Source organism: Sphaeramia orbicularis, chromosome 24 (genome assembly GCF_902148855.1).
Source record: "Sphaeramia orbicularis chromosome 24, fSphaOr1.1, whole genome shotgun sequence".
Classification (NCBI taxonomy): Eukaryota; Metazoa; Chordata; class Actinopteri; order Kurtiformes; family Apogonidae; genus Sphaeramia; species Sphaeramia orbicularis.
Window position 1 is genome coordinate 33,526,555 of NC_043979.1, and position 25,862 is coordinate 33,552,416.

Genomic DNA, 25,862 nt, shown 5'->3' on the forward strand with positions numbered 1-25,862 from the left:
TACTATCCTCTGCATTTTGCATTTTTCTGTAAAAATTAGGCTTTTTCCTGTGTTTAATTTATTGATAATGTTGTTGTTTATCGAAAATCAGACTAAATTCGAAGGTTATTTTATCAAAAGAGAAAAAAAAACTTGAGGAAAAAGCAACTTTTTCTGCCAAATATATCTTTGACTGCACATAAAAACTAGTGTTTTTAAACCATATTTGTCAAATACATGGGTTTTATAGATAAATCATACAGAAGATGGCAGCATTTATATATATCCTTTATTTAACCAGGTAAAAACAGCATTTTCCATATTCACCATGGAGCCTCTGAGCGTCCATATGTTTCATATCAGATGCTAATGAAAAGCTGAGTAACTGCATTTTACTTGAATGATTTCAAAGTACTGGTGTGATCAGTGGTTCAAAGTTATTAACGCTTCCATGCATAGTGGTCACTACAGTGGACAGTTATTCTACAGCTGTTTTTAATGTATATTCATGGATTTTGTTGTTTTACTTGCATATCAGCCAACACAGTGGACACTTATGCAACACCCCCTACATTACAATTCATACCATTACTGTTCCTGTTCTTGCTAAACCTGATCTGCATTAACATATTTGAGTCTAAATCAATTGCTAATTGTTATTAGACTGTAATTTAAATTTATTTTAAAACAAAAAGTTTGTTTGTTTGTTTTTTTTGCATATTATCTGATTGAGTAATAACTAGTATTATAGTATGTTAAAATGTGAGGAAACATCAGATTCACAGCATTAAAAATTATTTTATTTCATAGTTTTCACACAGTATGTCAGTAAACACATGTTTCTTTGCTTCAAAAATTAAATGCATGGTGTCCGGCTGAGGGGACATTTTTGTAACTGCATGAAAAATAGTTTCATAAAGAAATTTCAATCACATTGTTTCTTTCATGCCTAAAGAGGAATAAAAACATTCAGGAAAAAAATCTTTATTTCGGTAATAATCATAATTCATGCATGAAAGGGTTGAACATTTTAGACCAGAGAATGCTGTTGAGGTTATTTAAGCTTTAGGTTTGGGGGCGTGGCTAGAGGAGTGGCCACGGCCAACGACTGAATCTCATTGGCCCCCTCTTAGCGCAGACCCTACTCTGATTTGTCGTCGGTGTAGTCCATTAACCCATACAGCCATACAGGGGACAAGCACTGATTTACTGATTCAGAGTCAGTGTGCGCTGTACAGCTAATACCGTAAATCTAAACTGAGTCCTTAAGAACTGATTTCAGGTCAGCATAGTTTTGACCAATGAAAGCTGTGGAGGATCAAAGTTTTTCACCGCCTGAAAGTTGTTTGTGTAATTGTTTGATGCTACATGCTACACGGTAAGCCGGGCGAGATGACTTAAACTACGCACATTTATCGATTAAGAGGTATATAAATGTGATTTTAGTTGACTTTTCTCCTGACTGTGTGAAAACTTTATCCAGCACAACGTATTTTATGGAGCAAATGTTAACTAACGCTACCGACCAACAAGCTAGCACTAACTGTTAGTACTAAACTGATACGCGACTTAATTGAAGAGTGACAGTGTCTAAAAGGTTGTTTTTTTTTTGCATTTATTTATGTGTGTCTATTTATTTTATAGTTAGCTAATATAACCAGTGTGTGAACTTTGGTTTGTATTTTTACTCAGAAACACTGATTTTGACACTCCTAGTTTGCCTCAGATGTTTCTTTCTCTGTTGATTGGGCTCCATGTTCATTTAACTTGTGCAAAACGTCTAAAATTTAAATAATTTTAACAAATGCAACTATTTAAATGCCAGTTTAATTATTTGAATCATCCATTTTTTATTATTATTATTATTATTTTTTTTTTTTTACAAAAGTAAAAAAAAATAAAAAAAATTTAAAGGTAGGTATTGGTAGTGATTAGACCAGGGGTGTCAAAGTCATTTTAGTTCAGGGGTCACATTCAGCCCAGATTGATCTCCAGTGGGCCGGACCAGTAAAACAATAGCATAATAACCTGTAAATGATGTCGACTCCAAATTTTTCTCTTTGTTAAATTATGAAAATATGTACATTTGCAAACTATCCAAACAAAAATGATGTGAATAACCTGAAAAAACTGAAATTTCTTGAGAAAAATATGTGCGGTTTTAACAATATTACACCTCAGCTTACCATTTATACTTGCATATTATGGATTGGATCTACAAAGACACAAAATATTTAATAACAGGAAGAATAATGTTAAAATTTCACTTTCACAATTTCAGGTTTTTTACATTTTATTGTTAAAGGACAGTTTGCAAATGTTCATATTTTCATAATTTAATGTAAGGTTTTAGTCTAAAACAAAGAGAAAAATTTGGAGTTGTCTGTATTTATAAATGTAATGTAATGTTTTTCACATTAAACTAAGAAAACTTGGAGCCAATATTTATAGGTTATTATGCTATTATTTTAGTTGAGATTACATTGTTCTGTATGTGGAACTTGAACTAAAATGAGTTCAACATCCTTGATTATTAATATCTTAAGTGTAATTTTTGCTCTTTGCACATTCATCCCGTGGGCCGGACTGGAACCTTTGGCGGGCCGGTTTTGGCCCCCGGGCCACATGTTTGACACCCCTGGATTAGACTCTTGGATATGTTAAAGATTAACAACTAAATTGATTTGATTACATTAGTATTTTTTCTGTAGTGTCAGTTACTTCCTTTGGACACCCTCCTGACCAAAAATGCCTAATTGACTTATGTTAAAACCACATTTTTATTTTGTTTTTATCTCAGTAGCATTGCACTATATTAACCATAGATTTTATAATGTCAACATTTCATTTTGAAGAAAAGTAGTGATATTTGACATTGTTACTGTATTCCACCAGATTCAATCATTTTCCCCATAGTAGGCTGATGCATGAAATTCTTGAATTTTTCAGAGTGGGGGTTATGTGAGAAATAATTTTTAAATCAACATTTTGATTTATTATTATGAACATTCATTGTGCAAACTGCAACATATTTGGCAGCTTCAGCAACAAAAGAGAACACAACCGAACATATGAAATATGAAAATGGTTGAATGTTTGGTAGTTTTGAGCAAGTTTGAAGTTGTTTAAGAAATTTATGGAAAAAAGCCAAAAAGGTATGATAATTTTCATAGCAGACTTTTGTACATTTTTGCCGTGAAGGTGTCTGGAGGGTGCAAAATCCATCAACAGACTTCAAAAGACATGCAAGATTAAAAGATATTGGATTTCAAAAACTTTTACTAAAAAGAAAAGCTCTTGCCATAATTTATACCAGAAAATGATCACCAAATCAAGAAACAAACAAAAGCAGAGAAAAATGCCAGCATAGGGTAGGAGGGTATGTACTAATGTTTATAAGCATACATAGATCATTATTCTGTTTCTACTAATTAAAAACACAGAAAAGCATTACAGTATATTCCAAAGTAAAGAATCCACCAATGAATCATTAACAGTTTATTTTTATGCATTCAGATTCTTCATCTTCAGCTGACCAGCCACACCCAGCCAGTCCAGTCCAGCAGTGTCTGTAGCTTCACCTGCTCATGATGGTATGCTAAGTTCTGTCACTTACTTCCAGACGTCTTTCATAAACAGCCCCCTGAAGCTACCATGTACTCTCATATTTGATTTCAATTGTTTTAAAGATAAGATATAACTTCACTGATCCCACTGTGGGGAAATGGCTGTGTTTACAGCAGCAAAATACAAAACAAGTGCTGAAAGACAGGCAGAAACATTCAAGAGTGAAACAGGAAATACAGAAGACAATCTGTTTATATCACTTATTCTGTACATGCATATCATTTGCATATTTGCAGTACAGTTGCACATGATGTTGGTGCTGATGTGTTATGGGGGATTGACTGTGAACGACTCTGAACTTTATGAAATATAGAGTAAAATATTTGACACCAATGTGTTCACCCCAGTCTGTAGATTTGATGGATATTTTTTCTGACTTAAGGTACATCAACTTCAGAGGATACAAGGTCTCCGCCCACATCAATAGCAGACGACGGTGATGATGGTGATGCACATCTTGCTCGTCCTGATCTCATGGTTTGTTTTGCCAATTTCATCTTTTTTGCGTCACACTGCAGTATGTTTATATGGAACATTTAGTAATATTAACTGTGTAACAAATCACTTTAAATGAAACTTGAAATATAATTTCATGCATGTGATATACCGTGTAATGTCTAATTTTGATTGTTCATCATTTTCAGATGTTTCACAGTCCAGAGCAGCAGGTCCTACACAGCCTCATCTAAAGGTATTTCCACAAACCACACGAGACAGAAAGTGGTGTTTTAGCAGCGACTGGCAAGAGGATTAGATTGATTTTGAGGACATAAGAAGTGAGAGGCACATGTCTATGCAATGCAGGTAGTGCTTTTGGATTTATCCATACTTCATGCCAGAAATACAGCATACATAAGTGCAAGAAAATTAAAAATACATCGAAACAGTGGCTGAACTGGTGCCTTGGTACTACTATAATGGAGCAGTACACAAAGGCTTTCTTGACGTTCAAAAAATGATAGAATTAGATGTAGAAGGATTTAACCCACAGAAGACCAAACAACCACCGTTTACCAAAAACATCTACTGATCTAAAATGTTTAATACCTGTTGATCCACTAATCCTATCAATACATTGAAATAATTGGTGTAAAATGCAGTTTATCGTCCTTTCATTGTCATTTGATATGATCCATTTGGACGTTCAGGGGCTCCATAGTAAACGTGGAAACACCACCATTTTCTGAAACATTGAGTCACCAGTAAAACCCATGGAGTTTAGTAAATGACAGTGGTTGACACTTGTTTATATAATATGTAATGATATAGTTTTTTGAAAAAGTCATGTTTTCCTCATTTTTTTTCTGATTTAATCCAATAACCTTTAAATTTACCCTGAGGTCTTATGAACATCTACATTATCAGTAAATTAAATATCTGATTACAATACCTGATTTACACAGAAGATACAAAATGCAGAGGATAATATTGTAATAAATGGTGATAGAGCAATTGGAAAAGATAAAAACATCCTTTGAAAGTTGTCATGAAAACAGTTGTGGGTCTTTAAGGGTTAAAGACAAAATAATCCACAGTATGGACTTGAGTACAAAGCCAATCTTGTTGAACAAGGATACAGTGGAGCATCTGCAATCAGTGGAAAACACACTGGAGTGGCGGCCGGAATAAAGACAGAGCAAAACATGCTGTTTATATTCACTATAATGCATGTGGCCTCACTTTAGCACTTGTTGATTCTGTGAAGGCTATCATAGAGGCTAATTGCTTCTTTTCACTAGTGCAGACAATTTGTGTCTCTGTCTGGGTCCTATATTCCCCAGAAGTGGCTTAATGTGCAAAAGAAAATGTATGGAGGTCAGCCAAGGGAGTTGCAGAAGCTCACTGATATTAAATGGACATGTGGATACTTGGCCTGCAGGAATCTAATGGACAGATTACTCATAGTACTTCACCATCATGCATGAAATTGATTCAGAAAATAGTGGAGAAAGATCTGTAGGCGCTCTGAGGGTTGCAAAGTTAGTGAGACCTAAGCTTTGTTAGTCGTCTTGCAACTTTGCAAAGGATCCATGGGGACTTCAGCTACTGTCAGACACTCCAAATGTCTTTGCTTGACTTGGATATGGCACTGGATTTAGTGAAGGCACTTAAAGACTTATTGCATGAGTACAGAAGTAATTCATCAATTGTTGAGGACCTGTGGAAAAATGTTTTGGAGACTGCCACACAGTTCAATATAGCTGTTGAAACTGCTGTGAAAAAGAGATGTCAAACGGTAAGCTCCTGATGAGGTGGATCTGTATAACATCAGCGATGGTGACTAGGACACCCTTAAGAAGACAGTCCTCTACCCCACTTTGGCCATCATAGTTGGAGAGACGGACAGGCATTTCTCTACAGAAAACTGTGACATAATGATAGGAATACATGCTCTGGACCCAAAAAGTCCAAGTTTCCTCCAAGAGAGGGAGCAGTTTTTTGCTTATGAGAAATGTATGAATGAACATGATTCTGAGGATCTCAGTCATGAACTTCACCAAATAAGAGGGCTTTTGCAAAGGAAACGGCAAAGTAAACACCAAAGTTGTGAAGTTTTACTGAACTTGCTGTATACCTTGAACCGCATAAGGATGTCTTTCACAAACTTTTTCATTTGTGTAAGATAACCAATAAGCAGGTCAGCATGAGAGCACAGCTGCTTAACTACAGCAGACTACAGACAGAGCACCCTGGGTGTCCTCAGCATGGAGGCTAGGAGAGCCAAGTTACCTGACATGGACAATTCTACAAAATGTTTGGTCTCTGGTCACAAAAATAAGAGAATTGCTCTTATTTAAGGTGTGTGAACACAGAAGTTGTCTTGTATTATGGTGTATGTGAAAGCACTTTGTAGCAGGAAAACTGAAATGTAAAGGTGTCTGAGAAAAAACCAAAGCTATTTACCTGTATTTTACTTGTTTAACATCTACTGTATGTGGAAGCACTTTGTAGCAGGGAAACTGAGATGTCAAGATATAAATGAGAAATCTCTTTTATTAGAATTATTATTAGACTATAATTACTATTATAATTCCATATTCATGAGATTTAAGTTAAAAGTCAACATAACATTATTAAAGTACAGACTTTGTTTGGAGTTGAGATGGGTTTATGTAATTGTTTATTTACAGATTTTATAATTTAATTTATGTATGATTTGTATGTATTGTAACTCACTTTTGTTGGAATAAAAAGTGAATTGAATCATTATTTTGACATGTATCATTATTCATGACTATACAGTATACTTCATATTAAAGTACAGGGTGGGGAAGCAAAATTTACAATGAACATTTAGTTGTTTTTTCTCAGCAGGCACTACGTCAATTGCTTTGAAACCAAACATATATTGATGTCATAATCATACCTAACACTATTATCCATACCTTTTCAGAAGCTTTTGTCCATATGAGTAATCAGGAAAGCAAACGTCAAAGAGTGTGATTTGCTGAATGCACTCGTCACACCAAAGGAGATTTCAAAAATAGTTGGAGTGTCCATAAAGACTGTTTATAATGTAAAGAAGAGAATGACTATGAGCAAAACTATTACGAGAAAGTCTGGAAGATAATATTAAAGAAGAATTGAAGAAGTTGTCACCCGAATATTTGAGGAACACTTGCACAAGTTTCAGGAAGCGTGTGAAGGCAGTTATTGAGAAAGAGGACACATAGAATAAAAACATTTTCTATTATGTAAATTTTCTTGTGGCAAATAAATTCTCATGACTTTCAATAAACTAACTGGTCATACACTGTCTTTCAATCCCTGCCTCAAAATATTGTAAATTTTGCTTCCCCACCCTGTAGATGGATTTTGCTCTCCTAACTTGGGAAGAGATGACAGCCTTATTTTCCACTTTCACTAGTTGTATATTGGTGCTGTTCAGATTGTAATATCAGCTTTAGTTTTTGTGGGTGGTGGTGAGCACGGCACTGTTCGTCAAATACTGAATGGATGTTTTGAAATTTAATTATTCAATTGTGCATTGGTTAAATCAATTGAACGTCTTTGTTACACATTTAGAAAACCTGCCATTGGTTAAAGTTCACTGTACTGTGGCCAACCCACACTGGTTCTATGACCCACCATAGCCACCCCATTACAAATGTCTTGGACAAACCACTGCCTTTTTCAACTAACATCCTTTTCAGAGTCTTCTATCAAAGGTGAAGAGCATCAATTCAAATGAAATTACTGGAGGAGACACTGGGATAATATTTCTCACAAATGAAATCTGGAGCCACGCCCGGCCCTCACAGGAAGTGGTCTGAACTCGACTCTTCAGCCTTTCCCTTTCCTACAATGAGGCTTTTCTTGTCTCGGTCTGAGCAGCGTGTGAACGACACACTCAGTGTCTGGTTTCAGGAGTGGGATGAAGTCACCGACCTGGAATCCTCTGTTTAACCCTGTGTCTCTTCTCCTGGGACTCCATGGTAACTGACGTGCATCATGACGTCATCCCCAACTGGAGAACATGACGACATGAAGACTTTAACACACTCTTACTGTAACAACTGGATTTGTCCTGGAATGACCATCAGCTATAAATGATTCACTCTGTCAATACAACTCACACGTGGCTATGCTTGTGACGTGACTAGAAAATTAAAAATGTACCTTAGTTGTAAAATAATGTCACTGTGATTAAAAATATTAAATCCATGCTTTCAGAATCACTGTGTGGTCATAAAACTTCATTATGTGGCTGCTCAGATGTGCAAGATTCTTTGCTCAAACAAGTGGTGCCAGGCACAACAAACCCCGCCCCTTGCATGTAGCTTATTTTGGTATCGATCCAGCTGATGTCATCATGTATATGCATGTGCTGATGTCAGCATATCAACTGCATCTGTGTATGTACCAAGTTTGAAGTAAACTGAAACAGAATTGGTGTTTTTATAGACATTTGATATTTCATCCATTATAAGTAAAAGGAAGAAAACAGATTTTAAAAATTGATAAAAAATATGAACTCTGACCTACTTTTCCCAAAATGTAATCACATCTATGCCAGTTCAATGGCAGTCTATAAACCTAATTTGATATGAATTCAACCAATAGTTTTGCTGATGCAGGCATGTGAAATCTTGCCCATTATAAGTAAATGGGGGGGGAAAGGATTTAAAAAATTCATAAAAAATGTGAACTTTGATGTACTGTTCCCAAAATGTAATAGATCTATTCTGGGTCACTGGCAATCTACAAACTAAGTTTGGTATGAATTCAACCAGTAGTTTTGCTGCTAGAGTGTTAACAGACAAACTGAACCAAAAACGATACCCTTTGCCTTCCCTTCAGGGGGCAGGGTAATAAGAGAAAAAATACTTTACAAATTAAAGTACTTGGGTAAAAATGCAGGACAAAGAAGTAAAAGGTGACTAATCCAAGAACAAATAGGCCAAACATGGGGTAGAATGGACCCTTTGATCTTTAGTCCTAGGACATTTTTTATTAGAACTGTGCATCATTTAACATTTAAGTGATTTATCGCTATTTACTATAATATCTTCTGCATTCTGCATTTTTCAGTAAAAATCATATTTTCCTATATTTGATTTACTGATCATGATGATGTCCATAAAAGCTTGGAGTAAATTCAAAGATTATCATATGAAAACTGAATAAAAAGTGACTTTCAGCAAATATATCATTAAATGTACATAAAGCAAGTGTCTACAACCACTGTCATTTGTATCACTACATGTAATTTACTGGTGAATCTGTGTTGCAGAAAATGATGTTTCCATGTTCACCATGAAGCCTGTGAACGTCCAAATGGGTCATATCTGTTATCAATGAAAAACTGAGAAACTGCCTTTTACCTGAATTATTTCAATGTATTGATAGGATTGACAATTCAGACGTTATTGAACATTTAGGTCAGTAGATGCTTTTGGTCATCGGCAGCTGTTTAGATCTGAGTGTTAATGAATGCTCTAAAATGTATTATTCCATCACTTATTTTGCTGTTTATCAATGTGGAGTCAACTTTAGATAGCTCATGTGCTACCGAGTTGTTGAGTAGTACAGTAATGCATCATATTACATAAGAATATCGTGTTTTATATGCAGAAAGGAATAACCATATATAAAACAGATGTATAAGCATAAGTAGTAAAGCATAAGTAGAGGGAACATGACATAACAGGGAGTTTAAATGGAAGAATGTCAACTTATGTGCAGAATTTATGTGAAATTAGATGTACTGTAAAGGTTTTCTAATTTTATTTACTTTTATCATGCTTTTATCATTTAAAATCTGGCTACACAGGTTTTTCTCCCATGTTGCCAGTTATTTCCAAAGGTTATCAACATTAGCCCTAAATCTGAAAGGCAGACCTCTTACTTCAGCGTAATGTTAAGACAGAAATTATATTTATATATTTAAAAAAAAAAATAGTGCTGTTGCAGCCACAGCCTTATGTTTTTTTGTCTAAAATGTGTAATTGAGGCTCTTCAAGCGTGGTTTCATGTAATTTCACCGCCTATTTGGCTCAGTCCTACAAATTATTCTCTAAATGTCACTGTCATTGTTTGCTTTGTTTGACTGATGTTCAGTGTAAACAGTGCAGTGCTTTCTAGGAAAAAAGAAAAAGTGCCACAGACAAACTAAACTACATGTTATTTTCATGTAGCGTATTGGTGTTTTTTTTAACCATATTTTACCGTATAGACTTCAAAGTAAACACACTGATGTGTAATCATGAATATTTTATTTTATTGCCAGTATCTTCACCACCTCATCATAAAATCCTGTTCATTTACAAACAGAGCTGTATGTTTCTAGTGTCAGTCCATTGTTACCAAGCTGCAAAATGAAAACTCTTCATAATGCTCACCACTGCCCTTTAACCTCAGTGGTGGTTTCACACTAAAAGTAAAGTTTTACAGTATTTCCATTTATTTAATTTGTTTTGACTATGCACCTTGGCTAAAAGTGCAGACCCAGCGTTGGGGCTGACACCCTGCAGAGGGAAAACTAGAGTGGAAGGCCACTTGGGAGGATAAAGCACACAACATGTGCTCTTCTCTCACTTAACAGCGACATGACAGAAGAGATGGAAATAAAATATATTAAACCTAAGTGTTACAGTTGGCACAGTGCACTGAGGATAAAGACACTCCAGAGCAGGCTGTGAACTGCACTCAATAAAACTAATCAAAAGTACCTAGATAGCAATCTATTTGACTGATTTAATGGCATGCAGCTGGATATTTCCTACAGTAAAAAATAATAATTTACAATTAAATCTCTTTAATTTAGTGATCTAAAGGACAATGTATGGAACATAAGACTGCTATTATATTGGTCTATATATAAAACCTTTTATAACATATTAAATGTTTTCTTTATCATTAGTAGATAGCAAAAATATACAAACCAAGATGAAATACCCTTTTTAATGTCCCATATACAGTATAAATATCAAACTAAGCATGATTTTAAACTATTGTATAGCAATATTAAACATAAATGGAAGTGTTCAAATATAATGGAAAACAATAACAAACTGCTTATACTGTTATCCCCTTTCTGAGTGGTCGCTGTGCAATGACAAATTGTCCTCGTCTTCCTACACAACAAATGACAGACATCAAAAACAAGCGAGGCGTTGATTACATATTCTATGTGCACATCATGAAATAACAATAAAATTTGGCTAGTCCCTCTACTTATCACACCTCTGGTTAAAACAAAATGATTTGGTCTGAATTATTAAAAGTACATACAATTGAAAACAAATAAAATGTGAAACACTAAGAAGAGAGAAGATTTTGGCACTAAGTTTTCTTTAAATGACTTGCAAAGCCCTGCATACTGCTAGGCAAACAGGTTGTGTGTCAGTGAGTGATGCATGCCTTCTGTTGTGCTTATACTGCTCCAGTTTGTGTTTGTGTGTGTTTGCATCAGCCGTAGAGGGAGCTCGTGGCGACATGTAGTGACCATTCAGAAAGGGTTTGTGGCTGTGGGCCCCGGGCCTCTTATAAGGCTTCGAACTCGTCGATCCTCTGCTTGGTGTTGCCTTGTCTGATCTGTCGCAGGGTCTTGTATTTGTCTCGTCCCTGTTTGACGTTCTCACTGTGAAGGAGGTCATTCTGGGTGTTCTTTGATTCATCGCGGGCCTGAGCCAGCTCCGAGGTCAGAGCCTGAGGAAGAGGAGGCAAAGAGGAAGCATGAGACCAGGAGACAAATACTACTTTTACGTTGAAGAGTTGGAATAATAGTCCAGGCTGATTAAAAACACCTAATGTAATAAATGGAGTCAGAGGAGTCTGGTCCCCTAAACCTAACCCTTTTCAAGTTTGGGGTCGGGACCCCATGTGAGGTCACCGGGAATTCAAATGGGGTCACCTGAAATTTCTAGTAACTGATAAAAAATTTAAAAAACTTACTAATAAAAAATATACGGTGAGTTGACAGACACAATCCCAATACATAAGACATGACAAACTGAAGCTGAAACTGAAGCACTGTGGTACTGTTTATCTTTCAAATGTTCACTGTAGTTGGTTTCAGATGCTGCAGCTCTTTCATAATTCATAGTTTGAGTTATTGTTTGTTCAATATTAATTTGCAGCCTCGTAAATACCAAGGAAAATCAAATTCTCACTTTGTGCAGTAATCTACACCTGGCTTTTCTGCTTCCGTCCATAATAATATACAGGGTGTCCCATAAGTCTCTATACATAGGAGACGTAATACATTCCATACATATATGGTTCTAACATGTATTTCTTTATATTTCTTCTTTATAGTTCTTCAGCAGTGGAGGACACGTATTGAAATGTGTTCCAGACAAAATGGCAGTCATATAGAGCATATTATATAAATAAAAATGGTTTATGTCAAGAAACGTTTATTTTTCCTGTGTATGGAGACTTATGGGACACCTTGTACATTATATAGCCTAAATGTCATCTAACATTAATGTTTATTTGCAACATAGTATGGCAAACTATTACATTATCAGAAACAAAATAATTTTAGCAAAAAAAAAAAAAAAGTCTCCGTTTTGAATGCCTGGAGTTGCCAGAAATTTGGGATGTTAAAATGGGGTCATGAGCCAAAAAAGGTTGGGAACCACTGCCTTGATGGTTGAAAAACATTATATTCTGATCTCTAATTAAAATTTAAAAAGCACTTAAATTAAAGTTATGTTTTCAAGACATTTAACCATGTATTTAAGTCAGTTTGTCATGTTGACAGTACAGTGTAGAGGTAGAAGTTGTCCTCACCTTCAGCTGCTTCTGCACACGTTCGTTCTTCTCGGCCTCAGTCAGGCGATCCTCCTCTTGGCGGTGGTCATTGATGCCTTCAGTAAGGTGGAGGTCAGCACTGTGCGTACTGGAGTTCTCCTCGCTGTCGCTGTTCTCGTCCAGCTGCTCATACATGGGGGGCGGCGGGGGTGGTGGAGGCGCCGTCATCACCATCTGCAGCTCATTCTGGGTCTTTACCAGGTTGTCCTGAGCCTCTCTGGCCTGAAGGGAACAGAGGGGGGCTTTTAAAGACAACACTGGCCACAGAAAAAAATTCTTTTTAATTATGTATTTTGTGCTGTTTGTGAGTATATTGGATAGGTGATTTGAAGAGGGAGACATGGCTCCAATGACATCAGGGCAGATGCAAATCTGGTTCTCAACTAGGGGTGTAAGAAAATAAAGGTTCTGCAATATATCACAGTACTTCATTTCACAACATTGTATCGATATTAAAAAGTACTGTATCAATATTTTTAGGTATTTATTCAAATGCAGATATTGTGGAGGTTCTTTTTTGTTTTTTTGTTTTTCTTTTTTGTTTATATTGTATTATTTAACACTCTTTTATTAAAAATGTTAGTTCCTTTGTTGGGATTGTTCAAAAATGTTATGTTAGTTAATAACTAATAGAATATGAACATTTGAAGAGGATCTTAAACTGTAAAACATAATTTAAGTTTTAACATAGGAAAATTTTGTGATATAGCATTAGATCCTGTTCTGATCAAATAAAAGTGTTTAGTATTTGTGCATATTTCTGGTCTAATTCAGTTCTTCAAGGAAATAATCATTTTAAAAAAAAAAAAGAAATAAACAAAAAAAACTGCCTTTTTTACAGTATCTTGATATATCGTATTGTGATCCTAGTATTGTGATTTGTATCGTATCACCAGATTCTTGCCAATACACACCCCTATTCTCAACATTAAGTCCTCATACTTCAGGGGTGTCAAACTCATTCTAGTTCCGGGGCCACAAACAGCCCAATATGATCTCAAGTGGGCCAGACCAGTAAAATAATAACCTATAGATAATGTCAACTCCCAACTTTTCTCTGTTTTAGTGTGAAAAAAGTAAAATTACATTATAAAAATGTTTACATCTACAAATTGTCCCTCGAAAAAATATGAATGACATGAGAAACCATGAACCTGAAATTTTTAAAGAAAAGTAAGTGCAATTTTCTTTCCCCCAGTGGCATACCTCTCAGTCAACTGGCAGCATTTGAAATAGAGTAGATGATTACAGTGACAAATGGGCCCACTACTTTTCCTACACAGGTCAATGATGTTTCCAGCTCAAGGATTTGAACTGGACTTAGTGATAAGTCATGACTCCTGTAACCATGTATATGTGTATTGTTGGCATCGTCAGGGCTTTAGATTACCTTAATTTGGGCACATCAGATGCTGGAATCGGCGGAGGGGGTGGGTGCGGGATTAGATTTTTCAACAGTAATTCCTGTTTTCTCAGACTATTTCAGATATATTCAAGAGTATGAAGGCATGGATTCCACAAGTCTAATTTCCAGAAGTATTGATCAGCATATGGCCAGCTGATTTTAATTCCAAAATCACAGGACTGCATGCAGGCAGATAATTCATATGTCATATGTTTCACTGCGTTTGTTATGTGAGCGGCCTGAACTTATAGGTCGCCCACGAGGCATGGTTGTTGAGAGAAAACCTTTGGCGTACAACGTACGAGTCAATCTCCAAGCTCTCATCACCTCTCATTGGCCGAAACGGGTGATTTAGACCAATCAAACGGCGCAAATATGTCATACCTGCTGCCAGACAATAGTCTGGTCTTGTCTGTCTTTTATGTTTTGTGTGTCACTTCCTGTTTTATTTTGTTAAGTTTTCCCTCATGTGTCTTGTCTGTCGTCTTTACTTCCTGTTCCCCGCTCATCCTGACCTCTGTCCTGATTACCTGTCTCCGCCCTAATTTGCTTCACCTGTGTCTAGTTGTCTTCCCTCCCTTTTGTGTATTTAAACCCTGTCTTTTCCCCTTGTCAGTCGCCAGTTTGTAACTCCAGTAGTTCAGACCAGCGTACTTGACCTCGTTTGTTTGCCTGTTTTTTGACCTGTTTTGGATTCCTCGGTTTTTCGTCTTCTGCCTGATCCCTGTCGGTTTTTGTCTGCCTCATCTGATCTGGTTTTGACCTTCTCGCCCTGACTACCGGTACGTGAGTTTGCCTAGTCCTAATGTCCTGTTGCTCGATTGTTAGCCTGCCTGTGTATGACCTGTTTCCGTCCCTGACCTCCCTTTGCTTTTCCCCAGTCGGGGAAAATACTCCTAACACCGCTCGGGGAGACGGGCTGCTGCCCTCGATCCGGAGGACGAATCTGAGGAGAAAATCCCCAACCATTATCCTCAAGATTCTGTCACTCATTATATTTTTTCACCTGTGTGTGTGAACAATAAACCTTTTGGAACTAACTTTTGTTGTCGGAGTTCTGCATTTGGATTCTGTGTTTGTGCTAACGTTATCACAAAATATGACTTCTGCGGGAAGCATGAATACTTGTGCTTTCCTGTTCGGTACATATGTGTTGTTGTCAATGTTTTCTCTGTCGTTATGAACAAGCCTTGTATATTATAACCGATGTGTTTTACGGGAGGAAAAAAGCAGGGGCGAGTGAGTCGATACTTTCGTTTACACTCTGCTCTGGCCTTTTTTTATTTTTAATTTGGGGACACTAATTTGGGGACATTTAATTTGGGCACACCGTTAGTCGGCCCAGCCAAGGTGTAATCTAAAGGCCTGATCGTCTTTATTATTTTATGTTTTGTCTTGTTTGAGATTGTCCACATGTCGTCAGTGTACTTGCATTGATAACTGGCTTAAGGTGTGGAAATGTATGTATGTAATCATGTATGGCCTATTTTTTTTTTTTTTTTTTAATTATTATTGTCCCTTTTTTTATTATAAAAAGAAAAAGTTCAAGTCATAGTCAAGTAAGTTCAATTTTAACAATATTATGCTTAGTCTTATCATTCACACGGTGGATCTACCAAGACATAAAACACTGACTAACAGGCAGAATATTGTTAAAACTGCACTTCTAAGATTATTCATTTGTCCTGGTTATTCAAATGTTTTATGAAAGGATGATTTGTAAATGTTAGACATTTTCATGTAGTTTTACTTTTTAACACTAAAAAAAGAAACCTTTGGAGTTATCATTTGTAGGTTCGGTTTGTTTCTTTGCTTGTTTGTTAACACTCTAGCAGCAAAACTATTCATACCAAATTTGGTTTATACATTGCCTGTGATCCAGAATAGATCTCATTACATCTTGGGAAAAGTAGGTCAAAGTTACATTTTTTTATGAATTTTTAAACTCATCCCATTTACTTATAATGAGCGAAATATGTGCAAGGAGCGGGGTTTGTTGTGCCTGGCACCACTTGTTTAGATAGTATTTTACAGGTCTGACCCACTTGAGATTGAACTAGGCTGTATGTGGCCCTTGAACTAAAATTATTTTGACAACCGTGATTTTTAATCTTAAGTGTCATTTCTGCATTTCACAAATTCATCCCATGGGCCGTATGTTTGCCCACTTCAGCCGTTTAATTAAAACTCTCACCTTCATCTGCCATGAGTTGGCCTCCTCCTCCTTGCGTCTCCTGGCGTCCTCCAGCAGGGAGATCTTGGCGGTGTGCTCTGCTAGCTCTGCAGCCTGAAAAAATGATATGTAGATGCACTTCTTAAGGAGTCTTTTGACTCTTTCCTTTCCACAATAAAATGGACAGCTAATGTACACATCACAACTATTAGCACAAGAGCCAATTCACTTGCTGTTTGTTTTTATGCTCAAGCGTATTTTTGTACAGTAGTTCTTCAATGTACTTAGTGTCACTTTATCCTTAAGCTACTCTTTCGACTTCACTATCACTTTTCCCTCTTAAAGTTGCAGTGCATGGTATTTTTTAAGCATCACTTGGCACAAATTCCATAATTCCCTTTGAGCTTATTGTAATTAAGCTGGTTTTAGCAGATGTAAGGCTTCTACATCTATTCCTTAACTGTTTTTAGGCTGTAGAAAATCTGGGGGGGGGGGGGGTGTTAATACATGACTGACAGCTCAAAAGACAAATTGGTGATAAGATTTGGTCTGATGCAATAGAGATGTGACTATATGCACAAAAGATTGGAAAAATTGCCTTACTTTTCCATAATGAAATAAAAGTTCCACAGGAAGGTGTGTATTAAATTCTTGTAATTTTTCCACTGATTCCTGCAACTATCACAATCTGGTGCCTTTTTAGAATTCATCATCCATTATTTGTTCTTAGTTTGTTCATTGCGATTCTCTGAAACACAATCTTGACTACACACCCAAAAGACCATAAAAGCTTTGACTTTGGATTTGTTTTAGGTTGTTCTAAGGCAGAATATGCAATAGTAAGACTTGAGAAAAAAAAAAAAATCTTCTGAATAACCAATAGACTAAATTTACAGGTGCCTTCCTGACCTCTATACATAAAGCAAAAGTTTATCTTAATTACAGGAAAAAATAGGTAAGAAGTATCCTGGATTGTAATTACTACAATACTTTTAAAAAGCTGTAATATTGGAAAAAAAATGGGGCAGATTCTTTTAGCAGAGCATCTCTATGAAATATAAGCAGACTGTGGAGCCTCTGCGGGTGTTGTGGTACATTCCTTCTAAGCACCACAACAATGTGAACAGCTTGTCTTTCACCAGACTGAACTAACCAGAAGCTCAGCATTAAACAGTGCACCTGCTTCAGTTATTTTGTATGTGTGCCGGTTTCTAAAGACACTTAACAGGCCACAGTAGAGCAATTGTCTGTAAAATTGTCAATGTCAAATATGTTCAGCTGGAAAACTGGTTACTTGGTGAAAAATGCCTGAGAAAATGTGTCGCACTGTCATTACCACATTTTGGTGAACGTACTTAGTGCAATTTAATATGTTTCTAACCTGTCGTGTTCTGTCAGAGTGAGTGGAGGCTCCAATGGGACTTAATCCACGAAGCGTCTTAATGGAGTTTAAGTATATAGGCGTCTCAGCAGGTGCCTGTCTGATAAAACGGTGCCTGTGTTTAAATGTCAGTGGCTCAGTGTGCTGTAAGCTTTACTGTCAGCTTTGTTAAAGTGAAAGAGGCAGCAGTGGGTGGTCCACAGCTGAGTGGCTGGAGCTACGGAGGCAGTTAGTCTGAAGTAATGGGGTGTGGTTTTGTCTGGAGCTACTGTATCCAGACACTGGAGACTAACGCACACTCAAATATTACTAGGACAAAAAACAGCTGAACACAAAAAAACAGTGGAAGGTTACGAGTGATCTTATCTTATACCATCTTTTTGTGACATGCTTTCAGAATGAGAATCAGCTTTATTGGCCAAGTTTGTGAACACATACAAGGAATATGGCTTTGGTTTTTCTTTGCTCACGATGTACAATTTTAACATAAACCCAAACACACTTAAACATAGACCTAATATAAACAAACATTCGACTACAGACAAAGACAGTCATGGCTTGAGAATAGTTAAGACAAATATGAATTGCTGGGTAGATGTGTACAGAGAACCGGTCTATTAAAAATATATGTCTATGTATATATTATTATAGTGCAAATTAGTCAGACCCTTTCGTGTTGCAAAATCTCTCCCAGATGAAAACAAGCAGGAGTGGGTGAATTAAAGCTGTTGAGAATGTGTGGTTTTGAGTGCCGTGTTGAACACTGACCAGCTGCTCCTGGCTCTTCTTCTGGTCCTCAGCATGGCGGGCCAGCTCCTCCTTGGCCAGCAGGGCGGCCTGGCGCTCAGACTCCAGACGGGCAGCCTCCTCCTCCGCTCGCCTCCGCTCCTGCTCCAGCATCAGGGCTCTCTGGAGCTGCTCCTGCAGATCTAAAACACACAGGGAAGAAAAAGAGAAGAGGTGAGACGATTATTCTTTAGAGATTTTTATGCACGTCATTATGTCTAAAAAAATGTTGATTTCTGAAACCATATTTTGTCTTGTCTTTCAAATATTTACAGACTTTTAGTATTTAGATATAAACAACATTATCTGTCATGTCGTGTTATGCTTCAGGGAATTCCCTCTGACATGTTAAATAAATTCCCCATGACTCTATGGCACCAGTACTAACAGTGGTGTCAAACTAAATACCAGCTAATTATGACCCATTAAAGTATTTAAAAATAAAGCTACAAATCATCTGTTTATGATGAGGAATGTTGTAAATCGTGATTAAAGAGGAAGTAGGGGAGTCCTTTAATACGACTACAAGCCCAAGTAGTTTAGTCATCTTAAAAGGTTCACTTCTCTTGTATCTCTTATATTTTTCAGTTTTATAGCCAGCAAAGATGTAAAAGTGGAAGAAGTCAAACCAAACAACCAGTATTTTTCTGCTTTTGGTAAGTAATAAATTCTAACCTTACATATAATACAATATTATTATGGTTTTTGACTTTTTAGCTTACACTCATAGCGGTCATTCATGCTATTGACAAAAACGTAACTTGTACCTGTAAAAATGCCTGTCACAGTCATGAAATTTCAGTTGGTGATTAACTGTCAAATAATAAGTTGTCACTGACTTCTTATTCCATTAGTATTGGATGTTCCTCCATAATTAATGATGTAAATGCAAATAGATGCTCATTGAAAATAAGTCAGTTATTAAGAGTTAAATGCCTCAAGATAAATGCTTCCAGAATACAGTCAGAATAGATGTATACAGGGTTTCTACAAGGTAAATTCAAGACTTTCTAAGACCTTTTTAAACTACTTGGAACAAAATTTAATGTCCACTTCATGGCCATACTGACAAAAATTTGTGACGCCTAGAATTTAGCCTTGATTCCTACCGTTCTGAGTCATTTCTCATCGGGGGCTGGAAAAATAGCGATAACTGGTTCCTAATTTCAGTATAAATTGTTGTCAGAACCGGCGGGACTGAGTCTGCTAACGTTACTTTCTTTGCAGTTTGGAAATTTAACACACATTTAAACACAATACATCCACCAAGTTTCTGGCAACATAACTTAAGACCTACCATATCAAATTTAATACATTTTAAAGACTTTTTTAAGGTATGAAAAGATTTGTCAGATTCAAGACTTTTAAGACCCCGTGGGAACCCTGTGTATAGATATAGACTATTGTTTGAGCATAAGGGTATATATCCTCCTGAGACCCAGTAAGTGAAAGATTTGTCTTTGTTATTTTGATGGCATGTTTATTCGAAATCCTAATATGTTTTTGAGCACTGATGATGACGAGATGAAATGGTTGTTTAGTTCAAATGTATATAAATTAGCATTATTTGTTTGTAAAGCCTGGAAAAAGCGGCAGATGTGTTTGTTTAAATAGGTGTGAATGTTGTCTTGTTAATACTTATTGTGCCTGTTGTCTGGTATTCGGTCTTTGGTTTGTATTTTTTGTGTTTTATAAGCCCATGTAAGGGCTGGGCATATTCCCATGCAGTACACAGTAATACATTCATTCATTCATATTACATTAAATAATTGTATTGAAAACATCATGATGTAACAGTTTTTTTGTTTTTTCCAGTTAAATGTTTTTAGTTTTGTTTTGCATAGAATGTCCTTTGCAATGGACAGCATTTTTTTTTAAGTAAAGCTGTGCAAATCTTGTCCCCTTCAGAGGACAAAAATGCATTGCTGGGTCTGAGGAGGTTATACGTGGACATGGCACCAGGACACACGGGTGAAGAGAGGTGCATCCGATGGCAGGGAAAAGTACTGGTCAGACCCTGTAGAACCCTCCGTCCAGGTTCTTGTGTGATCTCATAAAGTCACGTGTCCCATTCCACAAGGTAAATGTGACGTGTACACAGGAGGACATTTTAGGAAAACCAATGACACATGAAAATGCCTGTCCTGTTTTTACATTGCACGCTGTATTTTATTTTGACAGTGTTGCTGTTCTTGCATCCCCTCCTACTTGATGTTTCCTGTGTTGTTATGTAGTCACATGCCTATAACCTGTTACTGTCGCATTCACCTCGTGTAATCAGATGAACACATACTTGGAACACACCCATCTATACAAACACACTGTCTAGTGTCAGTGTTCAGTGACAGATGAGCAGGGCGACAACCTCCCCCTCCCCTCCCCCTCCCCTCCCCCTCCCCTCCCCCTCCCCTCCCCCTCCTCTCACCTTTCTCTGCCTTCCTGGTCTTCTCCTCAAACTGGTAGAGTCTCAGCATCAGCTCCTGCTTCTCCAGCTCCATCTGCTCCTTCTCTTTCTCGATGGCCTCTCGTTTCTTCTTCTCTGTCTCCAGCTGAGCCCTGCAGATAAGACACGGGCCACTGTGAGACAAAGGATCTGACAGAGCCCATACACGCCGACGAGTGACAAACAGCAGCGGCCCGACACACAAATACCCATGACAACACTTGGTGAGGCCACACACATTTGTACAAACACAATCCCAGATCCGCTGTGTTTATACAAGCTGCTGTTTTACTGCTGGTTAAAAAACATCTGTTACAAACGCATGACATAATTTATGCCACATGATGACTATTTGCAGGTAAACCACTCCACGCTGAAGCATTTGGTCTCATAATTCCACTAAACTACATTGGCATTGAGCTCCTGTGACAGACGGCAAGAACAGATGCTCAGAGTAAGGCATTTTCTTGATTTTCTAAGGTTATAATTTTACAAATGTGCTGATTATATTGAAATGATCTATTCCAACTAGTCTAAAAAATGTTGGACCACAGTATATAAAAATATCCACAGTCCAATCACATATTAAAAGCTATGATTTGGCATCAATGTCATCATAAAAAATAAGAAAAATACAGCAGTAAAGTTCAGAAAAGGGGAAAGTTTCCTATTTATGGAAGAAAAATGTCCCAAGGAATCTAACTTTTTCAGTATTCTTCAGTTAAGATATTAGGACTATGGTACATGGGTAATGGTTCTATATAGACTTTATTAATATGTGTCTATTTAAATTACAAACGTTTTCCATCCATAGTGTATTTTTTCGCCTGCTGCTGGGAGCACCCACAATCTTGTGCTAAATTCTATTCTATATTCCTAGTTTACAACCTATTTATTCATTTTAATTATTTACTATTCACTTGAAACTGATTATTCCTTATGTTTGGTCATTATTCATATGGTAAACTGTATATAATGGGATATTGTAAAGACAGGAAAAGCTAATTCTATTATTACAAATTATTCATTTTTAACCATTTACTATTCACTTGAAACAACCATTTAATCCTTATTTTTTTGTAACTGTTAATTCCGATTGTAAACTGTATATAATGTGATGAATTCAGGAAAAGTAATTTAAAAACTAAAGGGGATCCTGAATAAAGAAAAAGTATACGTAACAAATGAAAACCATTTTTGTCCACAGACAAACAGGAACACTGAGGTTAATGTATCCATGCTGATTAAACGGTGTATCCCAGCTCCTTCTGCCTGTAGCAGCCTCATGTCTCCCTCAGGATTTCATTACCATTCAAAGAGGTTTCTTGAGGGACTCATCACGAACCACCTTGTAACTGTGTTTGGACAACGGCCCAGTCTCTCACAGACGCTGACCGCCGTCGGCTACTGTGTGTGAACCCTCTCTCCGTCTGCTGCGGCCTGCTGATCTCACGCTTCTCACACTGGTATTTACTGTGTTGTCTGCACGCTATTTACTGTGTTGTCTGCACGCTGTTACATCACAGTGTTTGAACAGCTGTACGGGACAGACCGGGCCCGACAGCTGTGGCCGAGACCAGGGTCAACATCCATTCACTTTCAGTTCAGACTAGTTCAGGAAGTGCATCTGTTTACTTGAAAAGGAATGCTGCGTTTTTTTAAGACAATGAGGAGTGGTTCGCTTTTTACAGTCAGCTATCTGCCACCGCAAAGCTGCTTCAGTCAGCAGAGAATGAACCGGATGTACTGTAATGTAAAACTGTGTTACATATGTTACATACAGGCTGAGTTTATTGCAGTTGGATCTGACTTTAGAAACGTGTACATTGATAATAAGCCTGTTCACTTGACCATAATTAATCTGTTAACTGGGAATAATCAGACAATCGATATATTCAGATGTTTACATGCACAGAAATTTGATTATCGAAAAGGTCTTGGTTTACATGTCTAAGTCCGTTATTGAATTTCTTTCGGAGTATGTATGCAAGTAGTGACATAGACTTAAACTTATTTTCAAAACATCCCAGATTGGGTTTTTTGCTGTTTTGTCTTCTGCCCACATGACTGTTAGTTCACTTTTATTTTATTTTTTACACATGCACAGATTTAAAAGAATGAAATAAACCAGATTAACAGGTATACATTCACAAAGAAAAAGTGTATTGGGGAAAAATCCAGGTGTGTTAATCTGATTTCTCATAATCGGATTACTGCTGTTATCTGGTAAAGTCTATCCGATTATACTGTTAACTCCAAAAATGATTGGATTTTTACTGTGGATGTAAATGGGCTCTTCATCAACGTACACATCTAAGCACAGTTATTATCAAAGTATCATATCAGATGCTGATTCCAAAACAAAATTTAATACATATATCAATATTTACCAATCTCATACATAATACTCATAACCTGAGGAACAAAGATAAGAAGTAAACCTTCTGTACCATCTATAGCCCAAAAGTGGGTCACAATTTTAATTTGACCATTAAACATTAATGTAAATGTCAGATTGACAGGTAGGTTTGTAGGCAAAATGTAACACAAATATGACTTAAATACAAATGGGAAATGTGGGTCGTAAAGTGAAACCAGTTAAGAACTACAGATCAAGAGCAAATATGAGAAACAAGGACCCCTAGAAAATCTGACACGTCCTATATTACATTCAACTGGTTGGTTTTTCGGCTGCAGGAACACAGAAATTTCCAAATTACTGACCTGTTAAAAGCAGCTGTCATTATTATTATTAACTTCAGTTATTATCCTGTGACTGGGGCTCCACTTTACACCTGCCTTCAAAGTGAGTCTACAAGCATTTAGGCACAATCGTTGTTAATTTCCCTTATTCCTAATTCCATGTTTTACTGATATCAAAAATCAGTGCACCCTTATTTACATTTATAAAATTTTGCGACTTATTTTTTTCTAAGCAGGATTTGTTTTATCCCATGTGACATTCTTTTATATCCTGTCTGCACTTTATCCACAAATTTACATCATTTATTGCACATAGCTGATTTTATTTTGTTTGTATTAAAGTGTTGTGTAATCCTGCTGCTCATACATGTACCTTTAAACTGTATACTAAAGTGTTTCTGAATTGCAGTGACATACCTCTCCATCTGTTTCTGTTGCTTCTCCTCTCTGGCCTGAGCCTTCATCTGCTGCACCTCAATCGTGTCGGGCTTACGGCGACGCATGTACAGCTCGTGGTTGCCCATGCACAGCTGGAGGATGCGCTTGTTTATTCGCAGTCTCGGGGCGTAAAACACAAAGTCCTGAAAGTTGGAGAAGAAACACAAACATCAATAAGCATTTTGCTTCCTGTCCATTGGGCTTCACTGATAACGGATCAAGACACCTGAGCAGGAGCTTTTAATAGCAATTACTGCTACACTACTACACAAGGCCGCTGCACTTAAGCCTGATGTACCCAGATAAGGGATATACCACTTACTTTAGCTTGTGTTTAAGGTCTGTCGCTAATAGCGTTGCTTAAAAGGCAGCCTTGGCTTTTCTGTATGCGAGATCAAACAGTGGATATGTCTAATGGTTTTACTCTTCATTACAGTGATACATGATACTGCAGGTAAAACGGAAGTGGGAATCTGTAGAATAGAAATACAGGGCAACTCAAGAGGAGGTTTTTTTTTACTTAAGAGGCGCAAAAAAAAAAAAAACTTAAAGAGTAGACTTGAGGGGAAAGGGAAGGGAAGGGTGTAAGCTTGTTACTCACTGGAGATTTTTTGTCAATGGGCTTGATGATGAACTTCTTATCGTTGAAGGAAATGTTTCTGATCTCACTCCAAGGGAAGCCAATCTTTGGGGTCAATCTGAGGAAATGAGCAGAAGAACAGGAACATTAGATTATGACAATGAGACACAAGGGACAAGGGCCCATATTGTATTATTCAGTTTACTTTTATATCTGAAATGGTATGTATATATTGGTCAGTGATTTAAAAAAAAAAAAAAAATGAGAATGGTAGCTTGGATATGCTACTAAAATTCTCTGTAGTCATGTTTTCATCCGCAATACTATCAATTCAGAAACCTGTACCTTTCACAAACTGCACTTTTTCTTCACATCATCTTGCTTTGTAAATGACTATATTCAGTCTTTGTTTTCTGGTAATTTAACTTTTTTATTGCATGGAATAGAAAATGAAAACCAAACTATCTTAAAAATGTTACTCATAAATCCCTTAAAAGAAAAATGCAGATCATGTTTAAGTACTTTAACCCATAAAGACCCAAACACACACTGGAAACCAACATCATCTACTGGTATAGTAAGTTAAATCACTGTTGATCCACTAATCCTATCAATACATGTAAATAATTGGTGTAAAATGCAATTTGTCATCTCTTCATGGTGATCAGATATGACCCATTTGGACATTCAGAGGCTCTGTAGTTAATGTGGAAACACCATTATCTTCTACAGCATCGATTCACTAGTAAAACCCACGTAGTTGGTAAATGACTTAGGATGGAGACATTTGTTTCATGTTCAGTTAATGATATATTTTACTGAAAAAGTCACGTTTTCTTCCATTTTCTAAGTTTTTGTTATAAAACTCTCTACATCAGGGGTGTCAAACATGCGGCCCGGGGGCCAAAACCGGCCTGCCAATGGGTCCAGTCCGGCCCGCGGGATGAATTAGTGAAACACAAAAATTACGCTGAAGATACTAACAGTCAAGGATGTCAAAATAATTTTAGGTCAATTCCATCTAAAGTGGGTCAGACCAGTAAAATACTATCATAATAACATATAAATAATGAAAACCACAATTTT

At 36.9% G+C, this 25,862-nt stretch overlaps 1 protein-coding gene across 1 annotated transcript in view; it reads right to left on the bottom strand.

The window, feature by feature from the left end:
* Nucleotides 1-10,305: 10,305 nt before the first annotated feature.
* The window catches only part of ezrb (ezrin b), an 86,919-nt gene continuing 71,362 nt past the window's right edge, over nt 10,306-25,862 (bottom strand). Inside the window, exons 8-14 of the mRNA XM_030127751.1 lie at nt 24,798-24,894; nt 24,176-24,339; nt 21,038-21,168; nt 18,595-18,755; nt 16,467-16,559; nt 12,847-13,089; nt 10,306-11,757 (exon numbers count right to left, since the gene is read on the bottom strand). Of these exons, the coding sequence (XP_029983611.1) occupies nt 11,593-11,757; nt 12,847-13,089; nt 16,467-16,559; nt 18,595-18,755; nt 21,038-21,168; nt 24,176-24,339; nt 24,798-24,894 (1,054 nt within the window). The 3' untranslated portion in view covers nt 10,306-11,592. The remainder of the gene's footprint in view (nt 11,758-12,846; nt 13,090-16,466; nt 16,560-18,594; nt 18,756-21,037; nt 21,169-24,175; nt 24,340-24,797; nt 24,895-25,862) is intronic.